Source organism: Anthonomus grandis, chromosome 7, assembly GCF_022605725.1.
Source record: "Anthonomus grandis grandis chromosome 7, icAntGran1.3, whole genome shotgun sequence".
NCBI lineage: Eukaryota > Metazoa > Arthropoda > Insecta > Coleoptera > Curculionidae > Anthonomus > Anthonomus grandis.
Window position 1 is genome coordinate 21,408,581 of NC_065552.1, and position 13,240 is coordinate 21,421,820.

The 13,240-nt window shown below is 31.3% G+C and overlaps 1 protein-coding gene across 1 annotated transcript in view; it reads left to right on the forward strand.

Moving 5' to 3' along the window:
- The first annotated feature begins 535 nt into the window (after window positions 1-535).
- LOC126738494 (small G protein signaling modulator 1-like) overlaps window positions 536-13,240 on the forward strand; it is a 159,287-nt gene continuing 146,582 nt past the window's right edge. The window contains exon 1 of the mRNA XM_050443861.1: window positions 536-808. Within this exon, the coding sequence (XP_050299818.1) occupies window positions 757-808 (52 nt within the window). The 5' untranslated portion in view covers window positions 536-756. The remainder of the gene's footprint in view (window positions 809-13,240) is intronic.

Consider the following 13,240-nt stretch of genomic DNA (forward strand, 5'->3'; position numbering starts at 1 on the left):
AACGAAAGCTCCAAGTCAATTTTTGTTCTTCTTATAATAGCTTTTATCAAAAAGTGTCCAACGTTCCCCAGTCTCCCCTACTAACAATAATTTGTCTCAAAATTGGTTGCGGTAGCTAAAGTAGTTCCGAAGCTATAAAACGCAAACTATAGTTTTTAAAAGTTATCTTCAAAGAGCTCTAGCTCCCTGAGGAAGCATTTCCGGACTCATGTTCATATGAACTTTTCTTAATTTTTGACGTTTTCTATCTACCCTAGAAGTTTGTAACATGATCAACGGAGCACCTTATATAAAATGACTTTTTATCCTTTATAGCGATTTCCATCTTAACGTCCTCCATCATCAAATCCCAAACAGTCCGAAACTGAAACACAATGTACAAAATCATCCATACAGCTGGCAACATGACATGCGCTGCTGGTTCCCGTCGTATCTTTTTCCCCCCACATTACCCCCCTATCCCCACACCAATCCATATCGATCCCCCAAGTTTTCAAGGTAGACTCCAGCTTAGTTTTCAGTCGGCATTCGTTGGCGTAGCTTTTTTCGTGGGGAGGGCTGAAATCGCGAAAACTATGGACGCGTCGCGACGCGTACTACGACAGCGTGAGGGGCGTCGTTTTTTATTAACTACGTGATTTTTTCGTTCCGTTTATTGAATTATTTGGCTTATTGATGCATTGACATTTTGTTTTTTTTTATATTTAACGCGGTTGTTTTTTCGCTTTGCTTAACCGAAACAAAAGCGCATTTTTGATGATATCGGTGTTTTCGTTGGGCGGGTTTAGCATCAGCATGTCGGGTGATGGTAAGTGGATTATTTTTATTATATTTTTAGCATAAATAGACAATTAATTATATTTGATTGCTGATAATATAGCCATTAGATTATGCATATCCATTAACATTAGTTATATATAATATATACATATACATGGTTATTTACGATATATGACACGGAATATATATTTTAAAAAAATGGGAATATCAGAGGCGTTCCAGAGCTTTTGTAAAATTATTTTTATGACATACAGGGTATTTCAAATGTCTGTTGTAGACAAAATTATGTTTTTTTCAAGGAACACCCTGTATATTATTTGATTTTTAGATAATACATCGTAAATAAAGGTATGTTTTATTAAGGTTTACCCAGCCTAAGCATTAAAGCTTTCGAAATATTTGTGTTTTGTGAAAATACTGACACAATTTTCGAGATTTTCAAGAGATTTTCGAGAAAGATATGTTTTCTCTTTTTCTACTATATTTGCACTAAGGAGCACTATAAATTATTAAATTTTACATTTGATTTGTAAAAAAATCTATTATTTTATACAGCACGTTCAAAAATTACGTTTAAATTATTACAGTTTTTAAAAAGCAATAAGTTGCTAAATTTAAATGGAACATCCTCTATTTTATATCACGAATAAATGTGATAATGAATTCTTTTTCTAATTTAATAAGATTTTTAAATTTTTTATTCTTTCTTTCTATAGCTACATTTTCGAGTTTTTATGAAAATTCCTTTTTTTAAAATACATGTTGATTTTTTGCTATTTATTCAATACTCACTGAGTAGGAGATCACAGGTTGGCAGGTCATGATGTTTATAATTTAGTTGTCAGTTATTTAAATGCTTTTTCACAATTCTCGTTTAATAATTAGCCTTTAACAATTTTTTACTTGACTTTTTAACGAATTGACATGGTATTTATTCTTGGTGAATGTCTCCAAAATAGATTGGGGGCGTCTAAACCGGAAGGTTTCTCAATAAAAATCATCCAAATAAGGACCGCTTTTGAAAGAATGTTGGCTCTATTTAAAGAAACTGAAAGTGTTAAGTACAAGACGGATCTTAAAAGAAAACCTATAACGGAAAATGAAGATATTGAGTAGGTTGTTATTGCTGAAGTTGTTGAAGATCCTCATATTCAAAACCAGATTGCAGAGAATCATTAGTCAAGCAAGTGTTTCTAGGGTAATCTAAATCGAGATCACTTTCATCCCTATAAAATCTATGGTCTCCAAGAACTTTCGGGAAATGAAGAGTTTAAATTTGTATGAGGGTCTTGGATATGATTGCAAATTATAACGATTTTTTTAAAATAATGTTCTATTTACCGATAAAAAATGACTGTTGTAACAGACATAATTTTCATCATTAGACAGTTTTCAAACCATTAAAAAGTATCACCGGTAACTACTAATTGACATGTATGACATTTGAAGTACAGAACACATATATATAGAGAAGTGGTGGTTACATACAAACTGTTAGAAATTTCTCTGACAAATCAGGTAGCGTCCTCTCGCTTGGCAACGGAAACTGTTGTAACTAACTTGACAGATTGTCGTGCCTAATTGAACCAATGAAAATGGCAGAAAGGCGTGGCCAAATTAAACCGGGAAATCAAATTTAATTTAATCTGATAATCTTATTATTTAAGTAATATCTAAAGCAAACGCCTAATCAAAGAGGTTACTTATAGAAAGGGACCTTTTTGATTGGTATTAGCATCAGATATTGATCAGAATAAAAATAAAATTCTTCAGCTTTATTTTAATGGGTCTACCAATAGAAGTGATAGAAGTTTAGTGGGCCATGTACGCAAAATGGTATGTGTCAAAACGCGGATCAAGCATCAGTTGTGTTAAGTATACTTTGACATTTCATCATGAATTGTTTAAGTCAAGAGCAACGTATAGCTATCGTGAAAAGGTATTACGAAAATGCGCAATCGGTTAGAGCCTGTTATCGTGCTCTTAGAGAAGATTTTGGCCATCATGGACGGCCTTCTGAGCTTGCAATAAGGCGCACAATTAATAAGTTTGAACGGAAGTGCACTCTTCTGGATAATAAGCCACCAACGCGACAAAAAAGTGCAAGGACCGCTGAAAATATCGCCGCTGCAAGAGAAAGTGTTGACGCGAATAACAATGTGTCTGTTTTGCGCAATTTAAACTTATATCATTCTTATTGGTAGACCCTATACATATCTAAATGAGTTAATTTACTGCAGTAATCAATTAACAATAGTGTACCACATAACACCAATTACAAATTGGGAATAAAACAATATTTTGCTTTAATAGTTTTATTATTTAATTTTTCTGAAAAAAATACTTAAAATGATATAAGTAATTTACTATAATTTATTATAACAGACTTTATATAAGTTAGAATTAATGTTTAAAAGTATTTTATTAACACTGTTAGAACTACCCTAATTTTTAAACAGAATAGAAAAGTTTGTGATTTTTGTGCTATTTTTTTATCATACCTACATCTAAAGACATTACCATTAGGTTAATAATATCCCTATTTTAGTAAAACAAATATATATTCAATAGAGGATGAATTATTATCCTTGTTTTTGTTTCCTAAAGAAAAATTAAACCAATTTAAAAAACTAATTCAAAATTTTATAACAGTATTATCCCAAGAAACAACATATACAACAAAACAAAATAAACTCTTTGAAAATGAAAACAACTTACTTTAATATAAACATATATAACTTACATAGTGTATACTTCTTGGTATTTTATAATACTAACATTTCATGGAACTATAATATTAATAAAAACTTAATTGAAAGACACATGTCTACATAAATTAAAAAGAAACTTTTAAAAAACACAAGTTAAAAGAAAAACATAAATTCTGATCTATTCTGGGTGCTCAGCTTTCTTAGTCTCTATACCTATGTCTCGTCTAAGTGAACACAGGAAGTTATATGATACGAGCATAAAATAAAATAAAAAAATAGGCAGTGCAAACCTTATAAATAAATTCACTTAATGATTCATTTGAAAAAAAAAATGTTTAAATAAATATGTATCATAGTGTAAAGCCAGCAGTATCAGTAGTATGAGCGTTATTAAAATTTGTCGGAGAGAACTGATAGGAACAAATCTATAGCTCAAAGTCTTAATAAAATTTATATTGCATATCTCTCTCCACGTTTTTGTTGTAATGGGGACTGAAGGAAATTTAAAAAATCTTTTCTTACTATGTTTATGCGAATCACTTAAAATATAAATACTCTTACATGCAGGTAAAAGTTTACAGGAATATTTTAATCAACTTTTTAATTGTGGAAAAGAAAATGAGAGGCCAGACATTTTGTAATATGTATTTATAATAATCAAGTTAAAAATGAAATACTTGAAAAGTGAACCTGCTTTATTGAAAGCAACTGAATTTGATTTTATTAAAAAATTAAGATTGACAATACAAAAACATAATAGTAATACGTAAAATCAGATTTTCTTACCAGAAACCTGGAATTGCTTGCTGCAAATCAATTAAAACATTACCCCCAATATTGAAAGGGAACTGTCTGTCAGCTCCCTGTCAATTTTGCCAAGCAAGATGGCCAACATACGATTCCGACTTTCACCATACAAGCTTCATACAGGTGATCTGAAGTGTCATTTATCGTATTTCCCTACCGACACACTCCGCTATTTTACGAACGATAGACATAGCCATAAACATAGCGAAACGCATGCGCATTAATGTTGTTCATATTATTGTTTATTTATTCAGTCTCCTTTTGTCTAAAACAGTAAAAACCAATAGAACAACTCCAGACCAACCCAAAATTGAATTCCAGTGTCTTGACAAAATTCAAGAGAAGTAGGATCAAATTTAATATTGAAGATAATCAAATACTTTTGATGGAAATCCTAGCAAATAATCCCTTTGTTGATCCAGCAAAATGAAACATTATACACAATCAATTGTGGTCTGATTCGAGAGCTGCAAAATCCTCAATCATATTGTAACTTTAGGTACTTTCCAATTTTTAAATAAGGCTACCTAATTAAATTAGATATAATATTGTAGACCAAATATTAATAAAACATCTAGACTACTACTAACTAAAATATCAGTTTGTTTAATATCCAATAAAAGTAAGGTTAGAAAATGTAAGGAGTTATAATCACAGAGAAAACAATGAAAACGAATTTCTTGGGAATAAAGCTTTTGCTATTGTCAGGTTAGCGGTAAACGTGTCACCTATTTCGAAAACCCTTTTTGGGGAGCTTTGGGGTCAAACAGCGGCTAAGATAACGTTTATGTATATGTTAAGCGTCAAAACATATATGCATCTTCGAAAACGGTCTATTAATCCGATTCCGATTCGCATGCGTTTAGAGTAGTCTGTAATCAACAGAAATGGTCTATTAATGTATGGTGAGGAATAATGGGCGACTTTGTAATTGGTCCACATTTTTTTGATGCAAATTTAAATGCAACAAGATTTTTGGAGATCTCAAGTAGTGATTTTCCTGTATTATTGGAGAATATTCGTCTACGCTTTTGAAGACCTATGCATAGATTAATACTCACAGAACACAAATATAGAGAAATACGTGTTGCCTAATGAAAAGACAGAAATTCTGTTGACAGCTTTATTGATGTTGTTGACAAAGACGGGGCAACCATCTTGGGTGGCGTGTGGCGGAAAATTTAAGCCTGATCTATTGTGTGATATTTAAAATTGAAGTAATTTGCAGAATTACAGAAGTTGATGCGTTAACTAACGAGTGAAGAGAGATATAATTAAACATAATTTTATTTTAAAATTAACAATACGCTTATCAGTTTAGAAATACCCAGATTTTATTAAAATTGTTAATTTCAAATGTTGGAAAAAAAAATATTGCATCTCAGACAGGCCTCACAACTTTATTCAAGAATAAACACATGAACTAAAATATTATTTGATTTAAATTTAGTTCTTAAGATATTGCTTATTTAGGATATTTAAGATATTTAGATATAGCTACTTACCAAGAATTATAAATTGGCACGATAGGTATGGGAGCAAATTTTAAATAAAAAAAACAAAACTAAATTGACTTTTTAATATTTTATTTTAAGATGAATTAAAATAAATTTAACAAAGGGTTTTAAAAATAAAGTTACAATATATTCTAAATTAAATACTGTAAGTATGGTAATAATAAGAACTTTTATATAAAAAATGGAATTGTTGCAGGTATAAAGCATATTTTAACTGAAAATCCTAATAATTTCTGGATTTTCAGAAAAAATCCAGAAATTATTATAAAAAAAAAGTCTGCTTTTTTTGTTTCCACAAGAGTTTAAAACATTATAGGAAACATGTAACAAACATACGTAAATAAAAAATTAAATATATATATTTTTTAAGCATCCATACAATTGCAACAAAATAATATATATCCACAAATTATGGAAAACAAAAGATAGAAACTGAACCCATTTCTTGAAATAAATCTGGCTTCTCATTGTGAATAAATTAATTAATAATAACTAGATATAACACAAATACATAGGTACAAGTTAATATGCATGTTTTTTTATTTTTTTGGTATAAGCAAATAAAAACAAAATACAACTTTTGATTTTTGGTTAGTCACAATCGGGTAAAGATGTCACAAGTCAGTGGGGTTGCCTGCAGTAAGTATGGAACATGAAACATAATAAAACAGATTAAGGCAGTATATTGTGTATACCAATATCTATTATATGCTAATCGGGTTAAAATTAATTATCCTAATAAGTATTTCATCCTAATAATCCAAAACATGTAAGTCATAATTATTAGTAAGTATTGATTATCACAGTAGTTATGATCACAATTAAGATTCTAAATAATACTTTAAAGGGTTTTATAATAATCTATAATTTAGCTTTAAGCAAATATGATTTTTCTTGTATCGGTCAGTAAATAAAATAGGACTGTAAAAAGCAAAGCATTTACATCAAAATGTCTCAAATAATTTAGCTTAAGTATTTTGGAAAATATTTAAGTGAAAATTAAAATAATTTAAATTCAGTGATTTTCAAAAGGCTGAATCGACTTTTTAAAAATAAGATATTACCTATTAATATCTTACTAAGTCCTTAAAAAAATTTTGATAAACCAACCAAAACTTTTTCTCTAAATTCACTAAATGACCATGGTTATCCAAAAATGTGTATAACTTAAGGTGGATTAAGTCAATTAGGGAAATCAGTTTTTGAGAAGGATATGTCAGTCTGGATGTGTCATCATTATCTTTAAACTGAACAAATAGGTGTTGTGTTTCTACTCCATGTGAATATCATTTCTACTCCAGCATCCCATCTAAGTCGCACAGGATTATCAGGGTTGTTAAAATCAGAACCAGAAAAGTGTTTGGAGCAAACTTTATAATTGGTGACATTTTTAGTTGGACTTACATGACAGATCTTTGTTTGTTTGCAATGTTTTTGCAATGTTTCTGCCATGTTTATACAGTGCAACCCAAAAGCTATGTCTAAATTCATTTAAAATTCAGGGGTGTGTTCGAAACATGAAGTTGTACATGAAGTTTGTATATACAGGGTTGCTCAAAAATAAATTATGACCATCAACTTAATTTTTTCAAATGAAAGCACCGTTTTTTTTATTTCATTTTAGAATTTCGCATGAAATATGACGTATGTTTCAAGCATCATGTCCTATACCTAAAGTCAACAGTTATCGAAAAAAAAACGACCAAACATTATTATTGAAGTTTACCTTACGAGTCACCTTATCTCTGAGAATTTTTATACAGAGCAAAATTCTCAAAAGTTATTCCTGTGCAAGAGTTATTTGATGACGATTTCGATAGGCGAAATGAGTTTTGTGAACGCCTACAAAACATGTGCAATCTAAATAATAATTTAGTAACAAATATTATTTTTTCCGATGAAGCCACGTTCTGTTTTAATGGTAGTGTGAACAGACAAAATTGTCGATATTGGGTAACCGAAAATCCGCATTAGATGATGAAGGTAAACACCCAATACCCTCAAAAACTAAATGTGTGGTGTGGAATAGTGCGCGGAAGAGTAATAGGTTTCTTTTTCTGTGAACAGACTTTAACGGGACAAGTGTATCTCGATTTTCTCCAATTTGAATTAGTTCCAGCGTTACTAGCTTTATTTTCAAATCCATTCGACCCAGACTATCCTGACGAAGAACTAAGTTTCCAGCAAGATGGCGCTCCTCCGCACTATGCTGCCACTGTGCGTACATTTTTGGATGAAATCTTTCCCAATCGGTGGATAGGAAGGAGAGGACCCATCGAATGGCCTGCTAGGTCGCCTGACCTAACACCAATGAACTTTTTTTGTAGGGATACCTCAAGTCGAAGGTATTTGTAAATAGGCGAAATAATCTAAACGACTTGAAAGAGAGAATTCGCAGAGAAGTGCGCGCCATAACTCCGGAAATTATTGAAAATGTGCAACGAAACTTTATTGATCGCCTTGGATATTGTCAAGCCGTGAATGGCAACCATTTTGAACATTTAACTTAATTTTTGTTCTTTTTTTATTTGTTACATGAATCGTCTTTTTTTCGATAACTGTTGACTTTAGGTATAGGACATGATGCATGAAACATACGTAGAATTCCACGAGAAATTCAAAGATGAAATAAAAAAAAAGATGCTTTCATTTGAAAAAATGAAGTTGATGGTCGTAATTTATTTTTGAGCAACCCTGTATAAACATACTTCACGTACAAAAATGCGCAACTTGAAATAAAATTCGACGGGTCCGAGCGTTTTTTTTTCGAACACACCCCTGAATTTTAAATGAATTTAGACATAACTTTTGGGATGCACTGTATGTCGAGAAATGCCTTCTTTCCTAGATTCAGGGTGTTAAAATTATAACACAAAAAAAACTTTTACACTACTTGAAATATTTCTAGAAAATTTGAGATGTAGCTTTTAAGCATCAAGATTTGCATATTTTTTTAAAATTCTGCCAGTGGCGTATATACTGCATTGAGACTGAATACTTTTAGATAAAAAAATGATAATCATTCCAAAAATTAAAAATTTTTCTCTTAAAATCTTCATTTTAATTTGGAGCAAGTTCGGTTCCTTAAATTTTTTACGTATAAAGCACCGTCAAGGTTTAAGATTTTTTTCTAAATCTATTCTGTCATTGCTTGAACATTCTGTTTGTGGGCACCATATTTTAGATGTGGTCTCACAAAAGAATTTTATATATAAATAGAAATTTGTTAAAGTTTTTGGTACTCCAGATAATAAAACCTAAAACTTTTAAAGCTTTTTTAATTATATTTTGTGAATATGCACTATTCAACAAATTAAATTCCAGTATAACTACAAGATCCAAACGATCAGCTCTAATTGCAATCTGAGAAAGTTGCACTTACTCTAACTCTAAGCTGTGAGAAAGGTATGAGTGAATTAATCAGTAAATATAGCTTAGAACATTGAAAGGTTAGAATTAGCATTGCCGTGGAACTATGGGCAGTTTGTTTGCTTGCAACATCTCTGAGGCAATGATGCCAAATGCTTATGTAGAAATGGCAAACAAAAACACACTTCTCAATATCATAAAAAATTTTCACTTATTTTGACACGGGCAAAACAATACTATTCCTCTTTAATAAAATATGAACTACTTTTTTTTCATAAAATATGATAAGATACTTTATAAAGAAGTCAACATTCAAAGTTAAAGGAATGTAGATCACGTATATTAGAGAAAAAGACAACAACATCGCAACGCCGCTCGATCCCATTGTTGATTCTACCGACACACGTGATCTTTACCAGTGACGTCGTAAAAAAATATTTACATGATAAATATTTATTATTAATAGATTATGCTTTAAATTATAAACAATATTATCGTTTATAAACTCTTTATGCGTTTTTTTAACGTACTTCATTAGAGTAAAGGTACTTATCTAATAAAAAGTATTTTTATGGAAATTAAATATTTTACAATTATTATAGATTTCTTAATAAGTTCTTATTATTTTACGTTTATGATGATCGTTGTCCATTGATATGATGTTATGATAATATCGGTATTTACTTATGAAAAGATCGGCTTAAATCGCCTTTTTCCACGGTGCGGCACAAACAGCAGAAGTGTTTACTATCGTAACAGTTTACAAAAACACTGAAATGACTCAACCTTTTTCCCTTTTCAACCAAAAACTAAAGAAAAAACACAGACATTTCTCAAGATGACATCAGCTTATGCCGGCGGTGTTGCCATTTCAAATTTTTTAGAAGTGGTTTTAGGAATAAAAATTTTAATAATTTTTTTTTGCTTTGAAAATATTATTTTTGTGTTTAGAATAACATATATCTATTTCTACTTTTTATTTTTAATCCAAAATCTAACATCAATAACTTAAATTAACATTATTATATGTGTTGATATATAGCTAAGCAACACGATTTGAAAACGAAAGAAAGAAAGAAAAATATTTATTGCCTATACTATAAACATACATATGTGGATATATAAAAGGTGTTATTCGCAGAGTGCGTTCTTACGTAACACCTGATTACAACAAACAAAACATACTACAATATTCTACAATTTATAACATTAATAATTACTATACACACATGAAAATACAATATGTCAATTACAAAAAAACATAGGATATAATATATGGGCCAGATCAAGAAAAAAACAATTTAAGACTGACCCGGCAAGCTAACTAATTTTAAACTACCTATACGGATATCGACCCATAAACATTTTTAAGTCTACATGGAAATATATTAATTAAAATAAAAATATTACCCTCTATGAATTTTACAATATAATATTCAGTCCTAAATACAGATCGCCTAGAGCTAGTTAATAACACAAAAAAATCAGAATGTTAAAACACTGCTGCTCTGTACGAAAACCAGTTTATAAATTTTCCAGTGTTGTAAAGAAAGAAAGAAAGAAAATGTGCTATATTACCTAAGAATAATCTTGTGTACAAGCATCCTACAAGCTAAAAAAAAACAAAACAAAAATACAATTTCAAAAATTGACAAAACAATAAACAAAATTAAACACAAGAAGACAAAACTTTTTGAACATACTTGAATTGAAGATAACTAAATAAAACAATCAATTACCAAATAAAGGTAAATTTGTTGACAAAACTAGAGAAGAAAAAAGGAAAAACAAAAAACTTTCCAACATGTCCAAGGTTAAAACCTATCAATAAAAAAGTCATCCAGGTTATAATATGCCTTAGCCAATAAAAGCGTTTTTAATTCTCTTTTAAATTTCTTAACATCCGATATATGTCTAACACATAGAGGAACATGATTGTGAATTTTTTTACTTTGGTAAGGGAAGACGTAGGAATAGGTAAAGGAACATCATTTACACGACGAGTCAAATGGCCAGTGTCAGAGGGTAGTTTGGAAATTTTGTGAATAAGAGCAGCTGTTTCTAAGATAAAGAGTGAAAAAAGAGTTAGGATTTTTTCAGAAATGAAGAGGGGTTTGCAAGAATCTCTTAACTTAGCAGAACACAGGTATCTAACTGCTTTTTTTTGAATAACAATGACAATGTTAAGTAGCCCCTTATTGGTTAAACCCCAAAAAGGCAAGCCATACCGAATATGAGATTCAATAAGTGAAAAGTACACTGAACCTGCAACCACCCCTCCCAGCTCTTGTTTTGCCATTCTTAGTGCAAAACATCCAGAAGATAATTTCCCAGCTAAATGTAAAATCTGATCTTCAAACCGAAGGCGACCATCAATAGTAATTCCTAGGAACTTGCAGCACTCTTTATTCTGCAAGAGGGAATTTTCGTCAAACATCAGACCCTGAACATCGCACTTAAACCCCATAATAGACGTCTTTCTTACATTAAACACGAGCCTCTTGGAAGCACACCACCCTGATAAAATCTGAAGGTCTTCAAGGATACAAGTCTTAATATAATCAGAACTTATGGCTCCGTAGTATGGTGGTATCATCAGCAAACTGAACCACCTTGCCCTGAAGTTTCAATGAACTCAAGTCATCCACATACAGTAAAAATAACAGTGGTCCCAACACTGAACCCTGGGGGGAACGCCGCATTTTAGGGATCTAGAAGCAGACAAACGCCCAGACACTGTAACCTTCTGAGTACGATTTGATAGATAGGACTCAAGCCATCGCAACGCTACGCCCCTAAAACCATATTTATCGAGCTTAGATAACAGTATTCCATGATCCACACAGTCAAATACTTTGGATAGATCACAAACCACTGCCGCCGATGACTCTCCAGAATTCAAGGACACATAGACGCTCTCCAAAAAGCTAAAAACAGCATCATGAGTCCCTTTATCTCCACCCTTATGAAGAGGGATAACCACTGCCTCTTTTAAACATGAAGGAAAAATGCCAATATGTAAAGAATTGTTTATGGCAGAAACTAAAGCATTTAAGGCTGAATCAGGCAAAAAGAGTAACAACCTCGAAGATATCCCATCAGCTCCAGATGATTTATGGTTTTTTAGGCGTTTAATTTCATTTTTTACTTCGGTAACATCGACAAGATGAAAGAAAAATTAATGCTCAACCGACACTTGTTGAAGATAGTGTAAGGGATCAATGTTACTACGAATGCCCTTGAGCAAGATATTAGGTATATTACAATAATAGTCGTTTAAAATGTCAGGTCTTAACTCCGGTTCAGATACTTTTCTATGGCAATGTCTAAAATCATTAATAATCGACCAACACTCTCTTTGCCTATTTGATGACATATTTAAGCGATCCCTATAATAATTAGATTTTGCTGCTTTAATTGTCTTTCTGTACAGACTATGGAATTTCTGATGATATACAAGGATATTTTCATTTGTGGTATATTTGCACAATTTAGTCAAAAAACTGAGGTTTTTAGGTGAAATTCTAAGGCCTCTTGTAACCCATTGTTTTCGTTTCTTAGTTTTAGGCCTCATTTTAGGAAAGCACTGATTGATCTTATCACACAGAACTTGAAAAAATAAAGTAAGTGGGTCAGAAGCCGTTTCAAGTGCATTCTAATTTACCGAAGCTGTAGCAGCAGAAAAAGCATTGAAAATTCTTCCCATATAATGAGATGAAGATAATACAGTATTATATGGCATTTTAGCAAGAATAGCTTCATGGTCGGAAATACCAGATGGGAGTACTGTGCATAAAACGTCATCAAACTTTGTACAGAAATAGTCAATTGTAGTTGCAGATGAAGAAGTTATTCGTGTGGGAGAAAGAACGTGCATTTTCAAGTCGTGAGAATTCAAAATACTTAAAAGAGAAGTACGTGGCAAGGTTTCATCAGTGTAGTTGATATTAATTAAAGTCACCAGCCAATATAACCTTAGAGTGTAGGGACAACTGGGATAAAAGAGAATCAAGCTTGTCCAGAAACATAGCAATATCTCCTGTAGGTGGCCTATAA